This window comes from Fukomys damarensis, unplaced genomic scaffold (genome assembly GCF_012274545.1).
Source record: "Fukomys damarensis isolate Sample0158 unplaced genomic scaffold, DMR_v1.0_HiC HiC_scaffold_14, whole genome shotgun sequence".
NCBI classification, from domain to species: domain Eukaryota; kingdom Metazoa; phylum Chordata; class Mammalia; order Rodentia; family Bathyergidae; genus Fukomys; species Fukomys damarensis.
Genome location: NW_022900926.1, coordinates 48,116,772 through 48,142,852, shown reverse-complemented (window position 1 = coordinate 48,142,852; position 26,081 = coordinate 48,116,772). Strand labels below are relative to the sequence as shown.

Sequence of the window (26,081 nt, the reverse complement as noted above, 5' to 3'; positions counted from 1 at the left end):
TAGCAATTAGTCCATGTTCACATTTCCCCTGGTGTCTCATAATTTTAAAAATTATGTGTCCATTACAGTTGATATGTCTGAATTATGATACAAGTAAGGTTCATTCCTTGTAATTTACTTGCATGCTTTTTAAAAGGGAGCTTTTTCCAACTTTTCTATTTTGTAATTTTAAACAAACAGGACATTTAGAAGAATTATGTTACAAACAACTGTATATCCACCAGGATTATACCATTAGTATTTAAAATATATTGTATCACATATTTACACATCAATTTATCCCTTTATCCATCTCATACTTCTTGACACATTTCATAGTAAATTGTAGGCTTGAGGGGAGAAAAAAGACCTGCCACTTCTGGAATACCTGTCTCTCTTTATGGGTGTAGATAAGGGGTGGGGACATGCTGATGAACATGAATAGCTATTTCTTAGTGTTCTGGGTATAGGAGTTTCTTGATTTCCAGGTTCCCCCAGCCACATGGGTACTATCCTGTCTATTAAACTCAAGATCCTATGTTCTAAGTAGAGACAGATGCTTTTGAGGGATATAGGGTGAGGAAGCTTAATTGGCTCACCTACTCTTGGTGATCACTCAATTCATTGCTTTGTAGTTTGGTTGAGGGCATTTCTAAATGTGGAAATTTTACGCTGCTGCTATTTTTGTAGCAGCCTTGTCTAGTTATTTAGGGATCATATTCCTTTCTTTCTATCCAGCCTTATTCATTTTTCAAGGAATTCTCACAGACTCTGGACCATCAATGGCTCAGTTCTTGTTTACAAATGAACTTTATGTTTATTTGAAGTGTTTCTTTTCTGCCAGTTCTACAGACTGTATCAAATGCAGTTTTTTCTCTTCCTTTCTTCCTTCTCTTTGTCCCTTCCCTCCCGCTTCCCTTTTTCTTTCCATTCTTTCTTCCTTCCTTCCTTGCCTTTCCTTTTTAAATGGTAATAGATTAAATTATTCAGTACACAGAGAAAGAATATAACACTACATAAGATGGGGTGAGAAGGGAACTTTGCATATTCTCAGTCTGTTTTGGGAGTTTAGTGTTTTGTGTATACTGAAAGCCTACTTGATAGGATTGATTTCTCACATTTTGCTTATTTCCTGCAGGCTTTGAATTTGCCTTGAGTTTCTGGACTTGCTGGACTATGCTTTCAACTTTGTGCAGTTCTAAAGTTATAGCCAAATACTGCCACCTTGTGGGCTGTTCCATGGGTCTCTTCATCCTCATTTCACCCTTCAGACACAGGAAATAATCTACTGAGGAGTTCAGGTTCTGTCAACTGTCTAATACCTGTCCTGGAACCTTTCCATATTCCGTAACATTTAAAATTTACAACTTTATGAAATACTATTATACCCCTTTTAGATGTGAGGACCCTAGGTACAGAGGGATTATGTAACTGGTCGTGGTTTCACAGCTAATAAGGAACAAAATTTTATAACCAGGGAGCTTGCCTACAAAGCCCTTATTTTTACTGCACTTACATATAAAATTAATAAATCTAAAAACAAAACAGAATGGCACATAAGTTATAGTAATATAGAGGGGATGTTGTTGGGAAAAACCATTAGAGAAGGCCTCATGTACTTGGGAAGGAGGTGTCTCATTCTAAGGAAAGATTTGAAGGATAAATGTGTAAGAATTCAGCAGAATCCATTTTGCTGGGATCTAAAAGTACAGAAACAGCCTATTGTTGGTCTGTTGTTTTGTCTTCCAGCACACTGCCTTCTTTTTGGAATTACTTTTCACTCTGCTTTAACCAAATGCTTCTAATAGATTTTGTCAGTCATGATATCTTTGATTCTCTACTTAATCAGAGCTAACAGGCATTCATCAGGCCCCTGAAAATTTTGTGCTTGAATCAGAGAGCTCAGTGCTGCCTTCTGGTGCTCAATTTGTGCACCAGAAAGCTGTAGCCAGCCAAACATTCTCCTGTGGAAGATGGTCTGGAGTAGAAAATAAGACCAAACAACAAGGTATACTCTCTAGAGCAACAATAAGATCATCTCTAGGCCAGTTACACTGCTAATCTTTCTATAATAATAATCATTCTTGTAGAACCTAATCACATTTGGGTCTCTATCCAAATTCTACTATTCTCTCTCTGTCACCAGCAGAAGGGGAAGTACTTTCATTCCTTACACCTATACATCTTGAAAGACAGCACAGTAACAATTATGATGAGTTGGCATTTTTTACTATGAAGGAGTTATTAATTTACTTTAGAAAATGGCATTTAGGGCTTAACTACAGATCATGTGTAACTTAAAATTTCTTCCTGATGCCTGGACATGAATATTCTCCTACTTACTTCCTTTCAATCACCACAATATTCTAAAGCCTGCTTTAGTTTTATTTCTTCTTTTAAAAGTACTTTATAAATTCTCACAAATTACTTTTTAAAACTTTGATTCTTTTAATCACCCAAGCAAAATTTATTGCAATGACAAATTATAAAATTCAAAATGATAGAAATTAAGAATTATTCACAATCCCATTATGCAAAAATAATCATTGGTACAGGTATATTTCAATCCATTTTATCCTTTACGTGTAAACACCAACAAAAATATTTTTAAGCTGGGTGTAGTGGTGCATGCCTATAGTCTCAGCACTCCAGGAAGCTGAGGCAGGAGGATGGCTGCAAGTTTGAGGCTAACCTAGGCTCCACAGGAAGTTCAAGCCCAGCCTGAACTTCACAAACAGATCCTGTCTCAAAAACTTAAGCATTAAAAAAATAATAAAAATAAAAAAAAACCTAAACAGAATGGCTAACCACATCTCCTTAACCACATGCTTTTCATTAATTTTATTTCATTTATACTATATCTTAATTATTAAAAAACTACTTTGAAAGCTTTTCCAGGGAAATAGAAACAATTCCATATTCTATGGCCTGGGGTGATTTTTCTTTCCTGTTTCACTTAGTTATCTCCAACTCATTCTTCTGATCTTACTTCAAGTGCCATTTTTTGGAAGGTCAGATGAAATCTACATTAGAGTAAGGTGGCTATATGAAATCTATCATAGCGTATTTTTGGCACAATAATAAAAGTTGCAATATATTCATATATTTAGGATTATCTAAATCCGTAGTTTGTTCATTATTGGATTCTCAGTGCTTATTATAAAAGTGTCTGAAACCTGGCAATTCTTAAATGAATGACTCCTTGCAGTAATTCAATTGCAAAGTTAATATTTTAATTACAAAAGTAGCAAGGTTTATGAAGTGGTACTGTCTGCTAAGCACTCTGCTAAGTGCTACATGTTTTTATCTACAACATTACATTTCCAATATTGCAAAATACATAATCGGCCTCACTGTGTTTGGAAACCAAGGTGCCAGAAAAAGGTAATCTGTCCAGATACAAACAGACAAAAGATTTGAACTCATGTCAACATTCATTCATGGTCTTTGCCTTGTTTGTCATTACTGGCTTTTTTCATGAATATGAAAGCTATCATATGCAGCTTATTTTCAAAATCACTATTTTTACATTATTGATTGCTTTTTGTTTAGTAGAAAGTAGGGGAGTAAAGAAGTGACACTGTGTTAGAAACAAAAACAAGGGAGCTGGGTCCCAATCAGGCTCCTTTTGTTCTTGGTGAACAAACAAGCTGTGTGCTCCGGAGCTAGTGATATCCTCCCACGAAGGCTTCAAAACTGAGAGCAAGACTGAATCTACTCTAAGAAACGCGAGTCTAAAAGGCTTGCACAATATACAACGTGGCAGAGGCTGGGCCACACCTAACCCATGTTTGTTCTGAGTCATATTACCCTTCCTTTAACAAATGTTTACCGAGTGCTTACAGTATTAGACATTCAACAGTAGTGTTTCCCATTCGTTACAGATTCTTGATTTTCTTTCCTAGAAGTTTTCACTCAGCTACTTTAAAAACGGCCCTTACATTTAGAATTAAAGGCGGGGGCGGGGGGGGGGCTTCGTGCAAGCCTGGCTCTGGCACCGAGTAGAGTGATCGGGTTGGCAGCTGGCCGCACAGTGACGCCTTCGGACCGCGGGAGAGACAGCCTCCCGCACGACCCGGGTGTAAAACAAGCCAGGGTGGCGAAGCTTTGGTTTTCTAGTGACCTCACTGCTAGGGTAATGAGTGGAAACTTTTCTGTGCAACTTGTCTATGTATTAATCATCTGCTACGTGGCGAACGTATGCCCAAGGCATCCGGCCAGGTTCCCTCTCTTCTCTATTCCATGTTTATCCTCCTGTTCTGAGAGACAGACAGACCTTTCTACTCGGGAGCCCGCTCACCCCGACAGAAGCACTTCATCATCACTCCTGGCCTAGAATCCCCAGCTGCCGACTCTTCCAGACCCTGGCCAATGTCCGCCGCCCCAAGCATGGTAGGGTCAAATTCTTACCAGGCACCAGAGAAAGGCCACCCTAGGGGTACTGCCACGCTAGGCATTCTGGGTAGGTGCTAGCCAATCGTCACGAGGTATACACGAGTCGCAGCCAATCATCACTGGTTTTATTCCTCAGTACCTCCCGCTCCGGCCCTTTCTTCGTACCCACCTCCCGGTGCCCGTAGTCACGGCTGTAGTTGCAGCCTCCTCGGGAGCTGACTCTGCTCTGGGGACGGGCTCCTCCTGGCGCCCTTCAATTTCTGTAGTTGCTTTCACTGAGGATGAGTTGCTGTGCGGCTGTGCGCCGACCCCGCGGATATCATCGGTGCAGTTTCATCTAGCGACTGGTGAGGGAGGGCGCTGCGCGGCCCGACTATCTCAAGCGGGCTGAGAAGACGGCGAAGGTGTCTCTCCAGCCGGGGTGCTACTGGAGAGTACAGTTTTTGCCTCCCGCAGGGTGTGAGGGACAGCCGGCGCCAAAGGCGATGGCGGGTCACGGGGAGAGGGCTTCTAAGCGCCAAAGCTAATGAGCTGCCCGGGCCGGCCGGGTGGCTCGGTTCCCTGCATTCGCCTCCCCTGCTTCTCCCTCAGCAAATGAATGGCCTGTTGGGCTGCTCGCTACGAAGCACTCAGCAGGACACATCTTCCGACGAGGATACTTTCCTAGTTTTAGTGGTTGCCTGGTTTGTTTTCCTTTTGAGCCATGGATTTGGAGCCGTTCCGGGGTCTCCCGTGTTCCTCCCTTACTCCCTTAGTGAGTCCTCAATTGGAGTACTTTCGGAGGATACTGATTGTTGAGAAGCAGGCTGTGAAGTTAGAAGGAAATGCGTACAATGTAAAAAAGGACAGATTCTTTTGGGACTGCGTGAGTGTGACCACAGAGTAGAGAGACCTTTTGTTCTTAGTTCCCAAGTTCAGAGTTTTAATTCAGATTCGAAAGACTTGACCCAGGCCATAGGCTATTTTTGACTCCTGTTTTGCAACATAGTTATAAAATTCCGTTTGCGTTAGCTAAACGGGATATTTTCCCCCCCGAAAGCAGATTTAGAGGTACATTTTTTGAGGCTTCAAAGTAGAGCATTTGAAATTCGAAATTTATCAGAGATACTGAAAGATGTGACTTTTATAAGTGGGTAGAGCCAACACTGGCCATTACTGCCAACAGTGTGGTACAGATGCACAATCTCTGATCATTTCCCTTTTCTATTTTGATTATTTGATTCTCCTTTAAGATACTGATAAAATAGAAGCATTTTCTAAAAGGAATACTTTTACAGACAATTGCAACATTTAGTCACACCATTCTCTGTAAGAAAAAAATTGAGAATGAGTATAGCCTGTTAAAAATTTAGGTTGTATTAAGAATTTTTAGTATGTTAAATTTTGTGTAATGAACTTATATTTTAAGCCATCAAAATGTTTCTGAACTATAAAATTCAGTAGACTAAAATGAATGTACTTATTAAAGAAGCTCAGTAATACTTTGTTGTTATAAATGATACAAAACTAGTATCATAATTAGATGAATAATACTTTCCCACATCTAGAGATGTGTTTGCCCCCTAAAATTTGAGCTTTCCATTTTTAAAAATAGGCATTGCACTGCTTATTTTTGAACTGAATACATTAGATTTTGTACTGAGAATATTTGAGAAAACAATAAAATATATTAATGAAACGAAATTATTTTCTAAAATTATAAATGCTTGTATTTTAGAATATATTTGTAGTGCTTAATTTTTCAAATTACGAGTCACTAATCTATAGTTTATAACATTAATATAAATACAAGGGGAGTTTTTTTTTTCTCTTAAAGAGGACTTTAAAATAAATCTACTATTGAATATATGTTATGCTCTAAGAAATATGAAGTATAGAATTCTCCCCTCTTCCTTCCTTTTAGGAGCTTAAAATATTTTATGACTGGGAAGGGAATACACTTACTAGGCTAGTTATTATTGTCATTTCACAAATGAAGAAACTGAGGATTGCAAAAGCTTAAGTTGCTTGCCCAAAAGGTTTTGGTTGTAGCAACTCAATCCCTCTGACCAAAACTTAGGGTGATTTTTCTCATCTGTACTGTACTACTTCCACTAAAGATTTCCTAACTACATTTTGAGAGGTCAATTTGATGGGGTAGAATAGGAAGTGATTTTTTGATAGACATAAATAGTCATATTTATAGGGGCAAAAATGAAGATGAAATCAGAATTAAGTTTGTTGATTTATATAAAGCTCTGTATCCATGTAAAAGTTCAAAAGATGGTAGGTATTATATTTGTAAGCCACGAATGAAAGACATTCCAAACAAAAAAGAACTTAATAGGGTATTTTCTGATCTCCACCTTTTCCCCTAATTTTTGATGGTTGTTTATGGATGAGTGTGTTGTCTCCTTTAGTTTTCAGAACAAGTCAGGAGAATTACTCCCTTTTTTTAAAAAAAATTAGAGAATTGAATCTTACAGAAATTAGGTGCTGTGCCCACTTAGTGGTATACCTGGGTTACTAGCACAAGTATTCTGAGCCTGGACTTCGTATGCGCTGTGGTCTCCACATCTAACTGAAATCCTCTTCTTGAGGTCCCAAGGTGATTTAGTATGTGGCACATGAGTATTGATTCATTTTGATCTTGGATATATTATGGAATAGCATGATCAGATTTGTGGTGTGATGTGGTGGGGAACACCTGTAATCCCTGCATTCACAAGTTTGAAGCAGGAGGATCTCTGTGAGTTTGAGGCTAGCCTGGACTGTACAGTGAGTTGAAGGCCAGCCTGAAGTACATAGTAAGTCCCTTGTCTCAACCAAAACAAAACAAAAAAGCATGATCAGGCTTGTGTTTCATTAGGATAATTGAGCACTTACCCATGGCTAAGTGGAAAGATTGTCAGCTATTGTTTGAGACTCAGTTCAACTGGATACAACCATTTGGTGCGCCAGTCTTCAGAGTTGAACAGTTGCCTGCAGCTAGGTATCCTTTGTTAACTCCAGTTCCCTTTAACACTTTATCATGGATAAAACATCCATGATTTTGTTTGTTCCTTTGTTTAGTTTTTTTTTTAATTTCTAAAGAAGTTTTTATACCCTTTACTCCTCTTCTTAGTTGGCCTATCATGTAAACCATGTCACATCTTGTCAATTCAAATTCCTAAATATGCTTTTGAGTTGCCCTTTACTTTATTTTATACGTACTTTATTAAGGTGCATGAGATTGTCCAGTGACCTTTCCTTATACTTAAGCCTCATTCCTTTCTATTTTCTGAATTAATCAGGCACACAAACTCATCTTTTAAGTCTTAGTTTATTTTATTTTGGCTACAGATTTATAATAATATATTATTACTTCTTTAAATACAATTGGTTTTTTCTACCAGTTTATAACCCCTTAATGGGTCTGTGTAATATACAACATTTTTGTTCATTCAAAACAGTTAAACTAGATGGGCATACTCATCTAAGTGTTGTCCCTGAATCTGTATTTTATCATTCTGTCTAAAAATACTTAGGTCTTTATTTTTCTATTACTAATGCCATGTGACTTTCTGTAGATGCCTTGCAGAAAGCAGTGTAACATATTTGTGTATTGTTAAACAGATCTGTGTTTGAGTTCTAACTCCTTATGGCTTCTTTGGTATAGGTTGTTTATTTAACGTTTCTGTGATATATAGTATTTAGTATATATTAGATCTTTAATAAATATTTCCTTTGCTTCAGTAAACATTTAAAAATACATAAATTTTTTTTACAGCAGACATCATTATGCACTGGGAATTTAGGAATTCAGGAAAGGTATTAAGTACACAGTTTCAGGGATTTCAGGAGCACATTAGTGTATAGGTAAGGAGAAGTATGAAACAGAAAAAGATGATTGAGGATAGAACATTGAGAGGAGCTCAGCGTTTGAATGTCAGAGTAAGGATAATGCCTGAGGAAGAAGTTATGGGAGATACTATGTTTATATGACTTCACTTACTCCTGGATTTTTAGGATCATTTCGTACACTCAAAGAGAATGTAGTTAAAGACCTAAAAACATAGAAGCCAAGAAAGATAAAAAGTAGAAGTATCCAAAAGTGTTTGTTAATTTGGAGGTCTCTCGTAATTTTTTTTTAGTAAGCATAGTTCCATTGAAGGAGTATCAGATAGTAGTGGTATCGAAGCTCAAATTTTGATATTAAAATTTATTACCTTTTGGTAATGAAAATTACTACCTGTTGAGTGCATATTTTGTGATAGGCACTGTGGTATGCAGTTTCATTTTGTTACAAAATCCTGTAAGTTTGGAGGCATTGTCTCTTTTCAGATGGACTTGGAGAGATGTTACAAGCTTTAGAGTTATATAACTGCTGACAGCTGGCTTTGCTATATTTGAATCCAGATATGTAGGACTCTAGGGAACTCTAACCCTTAATCACGTCAGTATTGATATTCATAGTATTCTATGTATACTTCTATGTGATAGTATGATATGATTTTTATATTTAATATTTCTTAGTTCTCCTTTTAAATGTTGAAATTATCTAAAGTAGGGAATTGTTTTCTGTTACGTCTTAATTCTTTCATGTAGGGTTTGAGTGATTTATAATAAATTCCTTTCAAGTATTAGGTATATATTGAAAATACAGAGATGGCAGAATTTTATAGCCTCAAAAAATGATTAACTTCATGTGACTATTTTGCCAAATTTCGTGTTTTTCAGTTTTAACATTTTAAAGTAGAGGCTTTGCTTCATTTTTCTTCATGTTAGCTCACTACCAAATGCTTTTTGTTTGTTTTTGGTTCAGATCAACATTTTATGGGGGGGATGATTTTTATAAGGACTATATTAAATTTAAAAATGTAGGGTAGAAAGAAAACTGGAGTTAGAAAGAGGAATCAAGTAGCTCAGCACTTTCATTTACAGAGGGGAAACCCAGTAGTTAAGAACATAAAGTTTGTTAGTTCTCAGACTTCTGTTAGTGTGATTTGAAGACAGTATGAAAACTACAAATTTGGGATGTTTCATATCTGTATTTGACATACAGAAGTTTCCCCTGTACATACAGTTGTCTGTCTAAATAGTCTTCCGTTTTTCTCTGTTCCTGCAGACTATATGTTAAGATTTATAGAGACTATATGTTAAGGAAGATTTTTTTCCTTTTTATTTTTACATTTCTATATAGTTTTAAACTGTGTTGTATTCATCTTAGGACTTTTAGATTTTTAGATCATACTTAGAAAGGCCTCTCTTACACTTGGTAATTATGAAAGAGACTCCTATGTCTTTATCTAGTGCTTTTATAGTTTCTTTTTTTATGTTTGTCTGAACTAGCTAGAATTTATATTAGGTATATGGTATAAAGTATCTAAAGTTACTTCTTTCCACATAGTTATCCAGTTGTTTTAATATTCTTAATTTAATTATCATCTTATGTAATGTAATACCTTTCAATCAGAAAAATCATTGTTGTCAGAAAATGCCCTTCATTTAGTAAAAAATGAATAACTGATGAGTGTTGGTTATTGTTGTGGTGATGTAGCTTTAGAAGGTAAAGTTTTGGGAGAGAATTTTTTTTTTTTTTGTACCAGGGATCAAACTCAGGGATTGAACTTGTGCTTGCCAGGCAGGCATAGGTCCACTGAGCTACATCCCTGCCCTGGGAGAGGATTCTTATAAAGATATAGATTGAAATGTGGTTATAGTTTCTGGGTACATAGCTTATAGAATGTAAAAATAAAAGAGAAGAAAAATGAAAGTTTTGGAAGCAAAGTGTCACCTTCAAGTACAGGCCTACATGGAATGATCGGGGGAAAAAAAACACTGACTACTTAGAACAATAAAGGACACATTGACATTAATCTCCCTCAGATACTCCCCGTCACTTTGAAACACTTGTCCTGTTGTTCTTGCTGTATTTTGAAGCAATTTTGGAAGTCCACTTTCTTGAGTTTCTTTTCAAGGTTTGATCAAAATGTATGCTGAATACTGCTGTTTGAGTGCCATCCAATGGAAAGGCAAGTTTTTAAGAATGTGTGTTTTCATCTACTTAATTGATCAGACCTGACATTGTGCAATCTCTAGCTCTTCTTCAAAGTTAAAATGACCGTGAAAGGTAAATGTTTTGAATTTATTCAGAATGTCAAGGCAGTCATAGTGAGCTGAACCAACAAAAAAGGACATCCAGAATTGCTTCAGAAAGTGGCAAAAACAGTGGGATAAACGTGTTTCAAGTGAGTAGGAGAATTTTGAGGGGGAATTAATGACAGTGTATCTTACCTTATCCTTGAGAGTGGAAAAAAAGGTATGGATGACTGATGTAAATGTTGCTGTTATAGATAAAAAAAATTGATAGCCCCCTTTTTTTAAAACTAGGAATTAAGTGCATTTAAACGTGGGGGTAGTTGTATTATAAAGTATTCAAGGAAAGTGAAAGATTTTATTTTTTACCTTTTCTTTTTCTTTCTCTTATAGGTCACCTTTGCAATTATGGATATTTAAAAGGATCAGAGAGTGTGGAGGGGGAGTTCCCCTCCTCACTCCCCCTTGGTGCTGGATTACAGGAATAATTTATGAACTGTGGAATTTTTTAAAAAATGAACTTGTATTTGATATGTACTTTATAGAGTTATTTACAATTTTTTGATTTAAGTGTTGAGAAGATTATATAAAGATATATAGTTTTATAATATTACTGTGAGGATTTCAATTATAATCACAAAAGGGTAATTTATTCACTATAATTCTTCCTGAATAACACATTTGTGTCTCAGGTTTTCCATTTTCTAAAAAATTAGTCTTACCTGACTATTCTGAAGAAGTAAGCAGAATAAAAACAACTAGGATGAATTCTTTTATCCCTGACTGTACGTCAAAATGTCAGTCCCTGAACCATGCTTTAGATGTCCTTTCTGTTGTAACAAGGGGGAGTGAAAAACAGATTAAAGCTTTTCTCTCCAGTCATTGTTACAATGCTGCAACTATCAGAGATGCCTTTGGCAGGAATGCCCTCCATCTTGTTTCCTCCTGTGGGAAGAAAGGAGTTTTAGATTGGCTTCTTGAGAAAGGAGTGGATCCACTAGTGAAAGACAAGGAGTCAGGCTGGACAGCATTGCACAGAAGCATTTTTTATGGGCATATTGATTGTGTCTGGTCTCTGTTGAAGGTAAGTGTCATTTGTTTATTTAAAACTTATTTAATCAGGCATATATTTTTCTTAATCTTTTTCACACATCTTCCTAAGATTTGCATTTGTTCTTATAACTTATTTGATATTTATCATTACAATTTAAAAGATGTTTTAAAACCCATACGTCTTTTTAAGAAACTTTACGATATAAAATTTTAAACATATGTCAACATTTACAGTACATGATGAACTATAGGCCAGTTTTGTGTTGTGTATACCCCATATTATTTTGAAGTAACTCCCAGACATTTTATCATTTAATCAATACTGTGTGATAAAACCTTTAGGCAAAACAAATTTAACATAGTTTATTTGAATAAGGAATGAGCCCTGATTGGGCAGTGCTTAGAATCAGAGATACTTAAAGAAATCTGCTGTAGTCACAAGACCTGTAAGCTTTTATGGGTTGATGCACAAGTAAGACCAAAAAAAAAAAAAAAAGTTTAATTAGCTAGAGTGGAAAGACCCTACTTAGAGGTTAGTTTTGCTTATGTTGAGCTTTGGTTTGCTTATATAAAATTAAAGAGTTAGAGCAGTCCCAGTGTAATAGCATTCCAGTTAATCTTTTAATAAGATTGTTTAATATTTTTTAAAATATGCTTTACTCTTAAGTGAGTATATTACTGATATAGAAAAAAAATATAACTCCCAACCTGCTAGATGTCAGATGGTGCTCTTTGTGTCCCCTGAAACTGGAGAATGAATTCCAAGGAACAAGGGAGGTTAAGAGCAAGAAACACTTATTGAGAGATAGCCCCTGAAAGAAACGATCCTGAAAGTAGGTTGCTGCAGAGGTTATTTCTCCATTGTTATTTTATAGAGCAAAATCACAAAGTGGGTACCACATGGGTCAGACTGAAATCAACCAGTAAGATTACAAGTATAGCTGCTTAGCTAATATTGATACACTAGGGAATCAGGGCAGTAGCAAGAGTATGTGGCTGACATCATTGACTTTCTCTTATCTATGACTTCTGAAGCAGTAACATTTTGAGAAGGAAAGTCCAGGTGTTCTGGTCACCCATCTAGGTGTCTGATACACATCTGAACTTGATGGACTGAGTGATACTGATTACATTATAATCTCAAATTTTCATTCATCCCTTAGGGAAGTATGTAAGTCTGGCCATTGTACCTTTAACCTCTTTCTTAGTTGCTCCTCCAGCCATAGTTTTGATGTGTTCTCTTCTGAGTGTCTATTGTTTTCTGTGTATCTTAGCTGCCTATAATAATTCCTTGACTTTCGAACAAGTTCTGTTCCAGGAGAATATTCTTAAATCAAGTTTGTTTGTAAGTTTGACAAAGTGAGCGTTTTATACCTTTAATGCAAATATACAATCTAAAGCATAAAATACTAAATAAATATTTCTATTTTTATAGCTACCTTAAAGTGGTAGACACATGAGCTACTTCTGCAATCTGTTTACATCTACAAATGTTAGTCAAATGAGTTCTGTTCATATCTGTCTGAAAGTTTGTGAATTAAAAGTTGTAAGTTGGGGATTTACAGTATTATTAACCACTTTATTCTTTTTTTTCCTGCTACTGGGAATTGAACTCAGGACCTTGTGCTTGCCATATGGGCGCAGTGCCACTGAGCTAAATCCCCATCCCTTATTAGCCACTTTAAAAGAGCACTAGTTGAACATAATTTACGGACATGTTTTGAATAATATGTTCATTTCTTGTTTAGGATGAAATGTTTGTAGTTGTAAAAACTTGATAAATTGAGATTAATTTTTTTAATTTATTCATGGTACCGGGGCTCGAACTTGGGCCCTTGTGCTTGCAGTGCAGGCAGCAGGACCACTGAACCAAATCCTTGGCCCTGAGATTAATTTATAAGAAATTTTTCATTCAGTAGATTAAGGCTATGGTTTAATGAAACATTTTGAGATATACCCCAGTGTCATTTGACTAAGAATGCAAATTAAAAACTATCAGAAGTCATGAATTTTAAATTTAACAACTCTGTTTTGTGTAGACATTTTATCATGTTTGTGTAGGCTCCAAAAAAGCACAAAGCATTTCTGTCCTCAGAGAACTTTGAGTCAACTTAGAAAGCTTACCTTTAGTCTTCTCATTTCTTTCTGACTTTAAAAATATTTTTACATACTAGCTTTTATGTAGTAATATTTACTGGTCAAAATGATTTTAATATAGTAAAATATCACTTAAGTTGTTTAGGTCTACTATTTACTGAGTCATCTCAAATTCTTCAAAGCTGAATTTTATCTATATCTTGTTTTCTCCTTAGAATGCTTGATTTTCTATTTTTTCTAGTAGAAGGACATCTAGTCAGCATATCCAAAAGTGCTATTAAACCATTAAAAAGTCAGCTTGGAAGAAGGAGCATGGATTGCATCCCTATTTTATCCTACTTAAAAATGTAGTCTTGAGATATTTCTTTGTTTTTGATGTTTTTGGTAATAAATGGGCAGCAATAGCCAGAGAGCTGTTAAACTCATTCACCTTACCTCAAAACCAAGTTGAAAAACAAGTGCATCAGATACTGTGTTGAACCACTTTATATTCTCTTGACTTTACCTTTTACCTCAGTCACAGCTGTCGTGGCCAGTTATATCTAGGCTTCTAGTGGTGTTTTTATTTCTGGAATAATACTGTATGCCTCTTGTATGCCCTAGAGCTTGGCACTCATGCTTGACTGGCTGAAAGTATGTGTTAAGTCTTTTCAGCAAATGGAGAATGGGATCCAGTGGTAAATACTCCCTTTAACCCTCGTTAGATAATAATTACTCTGTGATGTATTGTTTCAGGCTCTTGGAACATCCTGCAGATTCTGTACAGCTCTGGCCTACTCAATACTATGTTCTCATTTTGATCGTTTTCCTCTTCCTTGATTTATTCCCCTGGTTCTTTACTACTGCTTTCTAGAATCTCTTCAGGAAACTGCTTATATAAGCCTTTATCTTATGTTCTGCTTTGGGTAATACAGTCAAAACAAATAACATCACTTTTCTCTATTTCCTGACATTCATCTCTAATAGTGTTACCAGTGTTTTATAATGGAACAACTATGTATAAAGCTTGGTATATACTTAAATGCTGTTTAGTGAGTTAATGATTTTATCTGCCATTTTGATAATTGTATAAAGCGTTGAGTATAAATGTAAAAAGAGTTAAGTGGAGTAGACTACATGCTGGTCCTAACTTTTAGAATTCAAGATAAACAAAGTGTCAGAGTGCACTAGGGAGCTCTAAAGGCAAAAAAATTTTCACTAGCTGTTTATGCATTTGAGTCTAGTTAGGATGATGCAAATAAATATGGTCTTACTAGGATCCAGGTGTATATATAAAATTCAGGACAAATTTATAAAACTGGTAAAATAAACTCTCTAAGATCTAAATTACTAAATTCTCATTTGTCATATTCTTAGTTTGGAACTCTCAGCCCTAGAATCTATCCTCTTTACTCTTGTAAAGGCAAAGTTCAGGTCCTTCCACAAGGATTTATTATATCTGTGTTTGAAATGTGCACTTTTAAATTTATTAAGATCTTAGACAGTCACTTCTGACTTTTGTTTTGCATGTGAGTGCACTATGATTATCTTTTTTTAATTGATGTTAGCTAGTCAGGTATAGCCATCTGGGACACAAGGAAACAAAATTTGGTTTTAGTGTATAGAAATATATTGATGATGTAAGGGGAGATTGCTCTTTCTTAAGTAACCCAGACAGAATATATTAACATGTCACTGTTGTAGTTCTAAAGACATTAAGGGTTCATATCAGCTTTTAACTATCAGGTAAACTATATGTGACAGGCAGTGATGACTCCTACTACTTAAAATAGATAAATCTGAATAATTATTGAAAGCTTTATGAAACTGTCAGCAAATATTGTTTCTCTTTGAAAGGAGTAACATTTTGTATTTAATAACCAAAACAAAGTAACAATAATCTGAATTTAATATTGCGCTCTGTCCTCTTCCCCTCCCATAGCTGTTTAAAAAGACAGAAAAGTATGCCATGCTGATAGGGGTTAAGTGTAATAACTATCTTAAAAATGAGAGAGAAAATAATGCCATTTCATGTTTGATACACTTTTTTTTTGTACCAGGGATCGAACTCAGGTCCTTGTCCTTGTGAGGCAGGTGGCGGAACCACTGAGCTAAATCCCCAGCCTGCCATTTCATGTTTGAACTGAAGAGATGAAAATCATACTTTAAATTTCTCCTTATATATAACACATGTATGAGCACTCATATTTTTATATAGTCTACATTGATTTATAAGATACTACAAATAATTCTATATGTAAGTGAAAAAAAATCACAAAAATAGAAATAAAAAATGTCTTAATATCAATAATAGATATAGAATTGTATGCAAAAAGAAATGGAACATAGATGATTACACTATGAAGAAAGAATTAATCCCAGTTTAAATATTGTGCTGCCATTGCCTTGGACTCTGTAACCTTAACTTGTAAAGAAATGGAATATGGCTCTTTAACTACAAAAAAGTGTATGTTTATGCAAATATATATACCCACACAGATACAGTCACAGAAATATAACCTAGGCAAACAGACCTCTCTTACTGTGTTAATTAGTTTACTGTTAATTAGTTAGTGTAACAAAATTCTGGAGATAAGAAGAAAGGTTTACTTTTGCTCCTATTTTTGAAGATTTCAGATCATGACAGGTTGGCCCTGCTACTTTGGGACTGTGGTAGCATACATCATGGCCAGAAGTGGGTGGCCAAGCTGCTCACTGTATGGTGGCTGGGAGATAAAAGGGAGAGGAGACCAGCATCCCACAAGACCTTTTGAGGGCAAACTCACAGTTATCTAGGACAGCCCAGAAGGCCATATCTCATCAAAGTTCTACTACTTTCCCGTAGTGCCGCAGCTGGGCACTAAATCTTTTATTCATGGGTTTTTGGGGACATTCAAAATCTAAATTGTAGCTCTGACTTTGGAAAACTGTTTCATGTCTAGTTTATTTTGATTTATTTCTTTGTATTTTCTCGTCCTTCCTCTTCCCACCAAAAATCAAATGTTTGATTTTTCTTCTGCGTGTAAGAGAAAAATATGTATATGTGAAATAATTATTATTACATGTTTCTTTTCCTTTGCACAATGTATTTATGAGCTTGATCATCTTACTTTGACATTTAAGAATAGGAAATTACAGGTAAACTGATAAAATACATACTCGTATGTTCTTTTCTTTTTCTAGCATGGTGTTAGTCTGTATATGCAAGATAAAGAAGGCTTGTCAGCTTTGGATCTTCTAATGAAAGATAGACCAACTCATGTAGTATTCAAAAGTACTGGTAAGAAAATTCCACAGATATATAGTCCATTAAGGTTCAACGTAGAAAAATTTTAATGAGAGTTTATTCTTATAAAAATAGTGGAGATTTATTGTGTGTGGATATCTGCAAAGTACCTTTACTTTGGTATATGTTCATAGTGTTGGTTTTATATTTAAAAACACTTTATTTTGTAGTTTTCATTTCCACTCATACATATTTCTATAAAAATGAAAACATAACCTAAAATGAGAAGGCACTCAGAATTGTAGCTCTTCTAAGGTAATGAATGTAAATCAAGAAAATAATATCAGCATTTGTGTTAGAGGGAAAAAAGAATGGAAGTAATTAATTATTCTGCCCACACTAATTTTACTTCAGGCATCTACTTTGTTTGCTTTTTGAGCTTTGAGCTTTGGAAATGGGAATTGCCAAAGAGTTATATAGGGTACTGGATAGTTTGCATCTAAAGTAAACAAGAACCTATTCTTCATTTTTGCCTTGGATAATACCTTTGCAGGTAACAGAACTATTCTAGGACTCTGAGCCTTCTAGAACAAAAATTAATTTATATTATAAACTTAGCTGTGATTTCTGTCCTAGTTTAATAGAACCTTATCCTAATCAATATTGTGATTTTGTGTCTATCAAGAGTAGAGTTGGAAGTTAATATTTCTGTAACGGTAAAGTCACCATTTGCTTCGTTTAGAGTATGTATGAATTAATAATATATTACATTTAACTATGTATATTTTCATGGAAACTAAGTAGATAAGGTAGGTGGTGGCTTATTTGGCAGTTAAACTTTAGCTGCTAAAAACTAGGAACAAATGTTAGATGATTATATCAGAGACAGATTTGCCCTGTGATTTTCTCTCTTTTAAAGATTCTTCATTATACTTTTTTTTCAATTTTTATTTTTAGTACATAATAATCATGTTTCTTGTTAGGAATTGGTATCTGCACCTGTACATATTTCAGTTCCTTTTTCTTTTTTTTTTAACCCTCTTCCCTTTCCTTTCTTCCTTCCTCCTTCCATCTCTTGGTTGTATTCCCATTTGTAGAAGATCTACTTTGTTGTTTTTTGTGATACATTTTTAAATTTTTTTCTTCATTAATATTTTGAGTTTCTCATATGATAAGAGAAACTATGTAGTAATTAAGCTTGTATGTCTGATTTATTTCACCTAATATTGCCTGGGCATGTATTCATTTACCTACAAGTGGCTCAAGTTTATTCTTCTTTATAGTGAAATAGTACTCCATTGGCTATAAATAGTACATTTTCTTATTCATTCATCTGCTGATAGATATATATAGACTGCTTCCAAGGTACAGCTATGAAGAGTTGTGTTTCTTTAAACATGGATATGCATGTATCACTGTAATATTGGTCTGACTCTTTTGGCAAGATACCTAGAAGGGGACTGTCTGGGTCAAATGGAATTTCTTGTTTTAGGAACCTTCATACTGATTTCCACAATGCTTGTACCAGTTTGCATTTTAACCAATAATTTAGAAGGGTTTCTTCTCCCCTCAGTCTTACCAGTATTTGTTATTATGTGATTTCTTGATGATTGCCATTTTTTCTGGAGTAAAACGAAATCTTGGTGCTATTCAATTTACATTTTTGTAACGGCCGAAGATGTTGAACATTTTTTTATGTGTTTATTGACCATTTATATTCTTTTGAGAAATCATCTGTTCATTTCAGTTGCCCATAGTTTGATTGACCATATTTGGGGGGGGCATATTTTTGAGTTCCCTATATATTCTAGATATTAGTCCTCTGTCCAAAGAATAGCTGGCAGTTTTTTTTTCCCATTCTGTAGTTTGTCTTCATTGTTGTTTCCTTCACTGTGCAGAAGATTTTTAATTTGATATGATCCCACTTCTTTATTCTTGGTATAATTTCTTGTGCCACTAGGTTCTGTTTAGAAAGTCTTGCCAAAATTTGTATCTTCTAGAGTTTTAACTGTTTTATCTTCAAGTAGATTGTAGCTGTTTTAACATTTAGATCTTTGATACACTTTGATGTTAGTTTAGTACATGTTAAGAGATGTGGGGCTATATTCAGTTTCAGTATGTGGATAGCCAGTTTTCACAGCATCATTAAAAAGACTATCTTTCCTTCAGCACAGGTTTTTGTCAAAGATCAGGGAGCTGAAAGTGTTTAAAGTTGTTTCAGCATCCTCTATTCTGCTCCCTTGATCTACATGTCTTTTTTTTTCTCCAATACCGTGCTATTTTTATCACCTTAGCTTTGTAGTATAACTTGAATTTCAAGATTGTGATGCCTCTTACTCTGTTTTTGTTACCCAGGATTGCTTTTGATATTTTCAGTCTCTTCTGGTTCCAAATGAATTGTAGGATTGTTTTCTTTAGTTCTTTGAGGAATGTTATTGGTATTTTGTTTGGAATTACATTAAATCTGTGTGTCAATTTTGGAAATGTGGCCATTTTTGACAATATTGATTCTGCTTATCCAGGAACAGACAATAGCTTTCTATTTTCTAATTTCTTCTTTGATCTCTCTTTTCAGAGTACCACAATTTTTCTCATAGATATCTTTAACTTCCTTGATTAGATTAATTGCTAAGTATTTAATTTTTCTTGATGCTACTGTAAATAGTATTATTTCCCTAATTACTTTCTCCATAAGTTTATTATTGGTGTGTAGGAATGCTATAGATTTTTTTTGTGTTGACTTTGTATCCTGCTATGCTACCAAATTCTGTTATTCTAGTCTTTTGTCTTCTATATAGCAGATTATGTCTTCTGCAAATAATGATAATTTGAGTTCTCCCTTTCCTATACATATCCCTTTTATTTCTTTCTCTTACCTGCTTGAGTGGCTGATGTTTGAAGAACCATTGAATAGGAGTGGTGATAGCAGACATCCTTATTTTGGTCCTGGTGCTTCTCATTTACCATGTTGGCTATTGGTCTGTCCTCGGTTTGACTGGGTTCTCGTTGCATGGAATATTATTTTACTTCTTTGATTTTTAATCTGTCTATTTCCATTTGAATTAAATGTGTTTCTTATATGCAACATATGGTTGGGTTTTGTTTCTTGACACATTCTGCCAATCTTCTTCTTTTGGTTGGGGAATTGGGACCCTAACAATGGAGGTTAATACTGAAAGGTATTACATTATTCCTGTCACTGCATTACTTTCTTGTTGTTAATTTCCTTTTTGTTTTTTTTTTTTTCCTCTTCTGCTTAACTGCTTACTGTGACTTGTGTATTCATTCTACTTGACTTTTTGGCATTGTTGGTTTCCTTTTCTTTTTCTGGATCATCGTTGAGAATCTTCTGTAGTGCTAGTTGGGTGGTGATGAATTTATTGAGATTTTTTTATCATGCAAAATACCTTATTCATCAGTTGATTAAGTCTGGGTTGATAGCTGGTTTCTTTTCACAGTTGAAACACTTTAAGCTCTCCTGGCTTTGAATGTTTTGAAATATCTGCTGTAATTCTGGTAGGTTTACCTTTATGAGTATTTCATTGCTTTTCTCTAACATCTTTTAAAATTCTGTCCCTGTGTTAGACTTTTGGGATTTTATCTATGATGTGTGATTTTGGCTATTTGGAATTCTGTGCCTTAACGGTATATTTAATTTTTCCCCAATATTTAGAAAGTTTTCTACTGTTTTTTTTTTTTATGAACCATTTTTTTATGCAATTCTTACTTTTCACTTTTTCCATTTAACCTTTCATTAGTCTTCCTTCTTTCATCTGGCAGTTATTAGACTCAGGATATATCATGTACAGGTGCAAATTCCCTATAATGAGTGTCATCATAATGTATATCTAAAATCTATCAATAAACATTTCGGACCCATTTTTCATGTTCTCTTGTTCTTAAGGTACAGTGTTACTTTGGTTCACAAATGCTTTGTTTTGGTTTGTAAACAGAAGTATTTGGGAAAATTTTGCTTTGGTTTGCAAGCTCTGCGACAAATATGGCTGTGGCCATCTTTCCCATACAAACACAAATGTGGCCATCTTTTCCAAAATTGTAGACCAAATTAAGTTTGTAAACCAAGGTACTGCTGTATCTGAATAGCTGGTCTTTTGCAAGAGCACTATTTTCTAATTCTGATACTCTGTTCTCACATGGGTCACTTCTGCTGCCCATACTTTTCAATAATTTTTTTTCCAGTACCAGGTATCGAACTCAGGACCTTGTGCTTGTGAGGCAAGCGGCGGAATAAATAAATCCCTGGCCCTTCAGTACAATGTTTAATCGACTAGATTCCTGACTGGAATCTTTTTATGGAGTCTGATTCTTTGCTAAACTGGCCTTTCATATTTTGTATTGTTTTAGTAAGCTCACCTCACTTTTTATTAGTGTCTTCTGGAAGCTCATTTTATTAAGCCAGATCATTTTCTTACATCCATTATTTGTTCAATTATATCTACTGTGAGCCCTCTGAATACCTTATTGATATTTTTTAATCTCTGTTAATCTTTTGGAATAATTTGGATGTATGTAATTTGCTTTCCTCTTCCTGATTGACCCCGGATCAGCTTTTTGGGAGTTGGGAGTTTTGGGATGCATTTTGTGTTGCCTCGTCTTCTCATATTTGTTATTTTTTTGTGTGTGCTGAGGTTTTCAGGTATTTTTAGTAGAAAGAGTTTGTTTCTAATATGGAGATCTCTTTAGTTAGTCTGCTTTTCAGTGATGCACTCTGGTCTTGGCTAAATACAGTTCTTTGCCTATGATCTGTCCCATGGTTTGACTGCCTCTTAATTTGGCAGGGAGGATGCAATATAATTGGGCCCAGTGCCCATTTCTCCAGGAATGGATCATTGTTAGTAACACAAAGGTAATCTAATATATTGGTAAAAAGAGAAAACCTGTTAATAGCTACAACTATGTGACCCTGGCAATAACAAGTTAATCACCAACAATAACATATTCTAAGATAATTGGATAGTGACATATCATAAGCACCTATAACATTGATGGCAAACTTATGGCGTGTGTGCTGCAGCTGGCTGTTACCACTGGAAGCTCTAAAAGGTTTGCCAGCTCTGACCTAAAATGTATCAACCTTAGCCACAGAAAAGATGTCTCTACTTATAGTACAAACTAACACAAACTAGATATTTGACATACAGTAAATATCTAATAAATGTGACCACTACCACCGCTAACAACAGAAAAGAATTCCACAGTAGTAGCATAGAGTTAACTAAGTATTAATAAAGCTTGATAGTTATAGCAGTAAGGATGCATGGGGTTGAGAAGGGGAGAGTGAGAATAAAAATTTGAAAAATTAAGCAATGAGAGATGAGAAGGAGGAGAGGAAAAGATAGAATTAGGTATAGGCAACACAAAAACAAGAAAAAGAAAAGAGTGAGAAAAAAAGAATATGGAGAATAAAAAAGAACATAAAAAATTTAAAGAGAAAAACAGAAAGAAGAAGTTAAAAAGGGGAGAAAAATATCCCTCAAATCTGCAATAGATCAGTGAAGAAGTAAGAAGAGGGGAAAGAAAAGTAAGAACAAATTGAGTCCAATAATAGGAAAAAATACTTTATCTCATGTATTTGAATAAACAGTTTCTTTCTAGGATCCAGAGATTTAGAATCCAGGAAGTCCTTTTTTTTAATACATTCTGTGGGTTTGTGAGGTGCCTCTGTGTTCCAGAGGCCCCTCTCTTTATCCCAGGCTGTGGCAACTGTTCAAGTTAAGACATGTTTATGCTCACATTTATAGATGGGGAAACAATCAGACCTCAGATCTGTGCTGGATATAGGCAGCAGGGCAGGTGATTTAAATAATTAGTGCTTGCACTTTCAGATCTAGCAATTTCTGGACACAGCACAGCTTGGCCTGGCTTCTCACCATGGAGAGTAGGGCCCATGTCTTTTCCTGCCTGATCTTAATTAAATTTTCAGAGATTCTCTCACTAGCCTGCCTCTATCCGTTACTGTCTCTGTAGTTGTCTCTAGCTCAGTCACTGTGGGACTATTACACTGAGAATCCTGAATCCTGAAGTGAAATTGATTTTTAGTTGTTCTGAATCCCAGACTTAAATAATCAACCCCTTCCTAAAATGGCAGTTGATTAAGTAAGCATTCTCTGGCAGTATGGTGGGTTCTGCACTGGATTTCCTCTCCACCTGTTGCCTACTGAGTGAAAGGAGCCACTCCAGAACAAAACCACATGCTGCTTTTATAGTTTACATCAGCTGAGTTCTCCTGCTATGGTCCACACTGCTGGCCAGTCTGCTGTTTCTCCCTGGAGCTGCTGGCCCTGGAAGCTTACCTTATAGGTGGCAACTTCCTTTCCTAGAAGCCAGAGTGAGCTTCCAGACTGCTTTGTTCATTTCTCCATATTGAGTCTTTTAGCTTATAACATTTTTGTATTCCTTCCCAAATTCTCATCCTGTTTGAATTTTCTATTTCTAGAATTTTGTAGCATTATATAATGCATTAAATAGATTTATAATTTTAAAAATTTGTTGCTGTTTTTCTAAATGTGGTAAATTAATTCCTGTCAAGAACCATGTTTTAGATAATTAATAGTGCATATCCATAGTTAAGCTGATGTTTGTTATAAAATATAAAAGTATAAAAACAATTTTCATTTCAGATCCTACAGATGTGTATACCTGGGGTGATAATACAAATTTTACTCTGGGTCATGGAGGCCAGAATAGCAAACATCATCCAGAGTTGGTGGATCTGTTTTCCAGGAGTGGTGTTTATATCAAGCAGGTATTTTAAAATATGATCTGTGTACTTTTAGACATTACAGTTCTTTGTGTTTGGTAGTTCAGGTTTTCACTTGAATTATGTTAATTTTTTGAATGTATAATAATATTTTGATCTATCAGTTGATATTATTAGCTGTAATCTAATGGAGCTTTGAGTTTTTTTCTCAATACATTACTGGCTCTGCTCAGCTTTTACCTGATCATATATCACATACAAACACTTAGCTCATGTTTTGAAAGTGAACACTCACTTTTTAGAACTACTTTTACTATACATGCCTGGCTTGCATAGCATAGTTCTAATTATTTTTCTGGAGCATTTATTACTGTTATCCCCTTTCTCAAAAAATGTAAGGATGATAAATTATATGGCCACCATATTTATAGCTCTACAACAGAGCTTAGAGTTTTTTAACTGAAAGTGATGATCTAATGGATCATAACCAGTTTTTCCCCCTACAGTGCAGGGGATTGAATCCAGGGCCTTTGTACTGAGCTGTGTCCAAAACCCCTTTTTATTTTGAGGCAAGGTCTGTCACTACTACACTGTCCAGGCTGAGCTGAAATTTGTGATCCTCCTGCATCAGCCTCCCAGAGTCTCATAGCTATGTCATATTAAAGACTGATCATGGGCCGGGGATTTAGCTCAGCAGTTCCATGGCTTGCCTTGTAAGCGGGAGGACCAGAGTTCAATCCCCGGTACCAAAAAAAGACTGATCAGGATTGGTGTATGAAAAAGAATGTTGTTCCTAAATATAGTGAGAGGTCAGCAAAATCCTCCTTAAATGATGATCCTTTAGTAGTCATTAAAGACTGATCATGGGCCGGGGATTTAGCTCAGCAGTTCCATGGCTTGCCTTGTAAGCGGGAGGACCAGAGTTCAATCCCCGGTACCAAAAAAAGACTGATCAGGATTGGTGTATGAAAAAGAATGTTCTGTTCCTAAATTGGTAGATGTTATAACCAGATTTCATGAACTGTTATGGAACAGGGATTTTTTTTACAGGAATGATGGTACTGTTAGGCAGCCAGATATGTAATATAGAAGAATTGAGCATATGCCTCTTGACAGAATACTCTAAAAGAGAACCATATTTCAGTTATTGTAAGAAATAAGGATTATTTTCTGAAATGATTCAGGGTTAAAGAGATTTTATTTACCACAGAATGAGGGCAAATACGGTTATTTAGCATATGGATATTTACTTGTGGATAGATATGAAGGAAGGAAAATAGTAATTTTAGTCAGGAAGAGGAAGCAAGATGGGAATGCTTATTGAGTACCAACTAGAGAGCTATCTGAGTCGCTTAAAAAAAAGCTGATTCTGTAGTATAATGGCAGAATTAACTATCAGTGGATAGAGGTTATTAATATTAGATTATAGGTATAGTCTAGAGAATTCACTTGAAAAACTGTGTTTAGTTGCCTGTTTAAAAATTTAGAGGTTTTAAAGTTGAGGACTTAAAAACTCTTTGGTTCCATTGTTTCTTTAGTGGAACCCTACAATGCTGGCGATTATAGAATGGCATTCTAATAGTGAATCTAAAATAGCACAAAATATGTTTCTTGTAAAGTCAGAAATTATTTTTTTCCCTTAAAAATTTGGCCCTACACAAATTTGGGTTTTATTTTTAGACTTTTAAAAAAGATTTTTGTGGTATAGCTAAATGAGGCAGTGAACTTTGTGTTACCTTTTCTTCCTCTTTTTTTTTTTTTTTTTAGACAGGCACATTGCATTTACAGAACTTTTGAGTGGTCTAAGGATGTGTATAAATATTTGGAGCTTATAGTTCAACTTGCAGTTTTCTTATTTTGCAAAGGTCCTTGACTTTCTGTAAGATGATTCTAGGATTTCTTTATTTCTTTCTTACTCATCTTTTTATATCCTAAGAAGTATAAATGCAAATGACTTTTAAAAATAAAGATTTAAAAACAGTATTAAGGTAAGATAGGTACAACAATTATTAGATCCATTGAAAATGCAGAATATGGCCTAGTATTTAGGTGTGTAAGTACAGTGTGTGCCTGTTTAAAACTGATGTTGTTTTTCTGCTATGGCCTTCTGATAATGCAGTTCAGCTGCTTCAGTGTCCTGCCCTTCTCTTTTGGAATATATGAATATGTAAGTGTGTATTGGGCAAGCAGGCTGTTGAGAACAAAGTAGATAAGGAGAAAGAAATGGAAAGAGAAGCACTTGAAAATAAATTTACAGTTTCTTAATATAATGATATTAAAAATACAGGTAAAAATCAGATATAAAAAGGTTATAACTGCCTTCCATTTGTATATAAATGACATTATTTTCAAAAAATACTATTGAAATGTTTCTACTATTTTATTAATAATGCATGCCAGTATTTGGCAGTCATGCTTCATCCTTGCATTCTTCTTGGTTCTTGCTGTTTGGTATTTCATGAAATTGGAAGATAAGGGGTTTGTAATTGGAGACTTAATAGCTTACATTTTTCTTTAATCTCTTCTGTAGGTAGTGCATATTTGCCTTGTTCCTTTTCCATGTCAGTGATTTTA

The 26,081-nt window shown here is 35.2% G+C and overlaps 1 protein-coding gene across 3 annotated transcripts in view; it reads left to right on the top strand.

Annotated features, from left to right (window-relative positions):
- The first annotated feature begins 4,529 nt into the window (after window positions 1-4,529).
- Ibtk (inhibitor of Bruton tyrosine kinase) overlaps window positions 4,530-26,081 on the top strand; it is an 80,501-nt gene continuing 58,949 nt past the window's right edge. For all 3 annotated transcript variants that reach the window (XR_781598.2, XM_010631121.2, XM_010631120.2), the window contains exons 1-4: window positions 4,530-4,721; window positions 10,825-11,515; window positions 16,744-16,840; window positions 23,428-23,552. Coding sequence is in view for 2 of the 3 variants with exons in the window: in XM_010631121.2 (XP_010629423.1) it covers window positions 11,195-11,515; window positions 16,744-16,840; window positions 23,428-23,552 (543 nt within the window). In the remaining variant the exon portion in view is untranslated. The remainder of the gene's footprint in view (window positions 4,722-10,824; window positions 11,516-16,743; window positions 16,841-23,427; window positions 23,553-26,081) is intronic.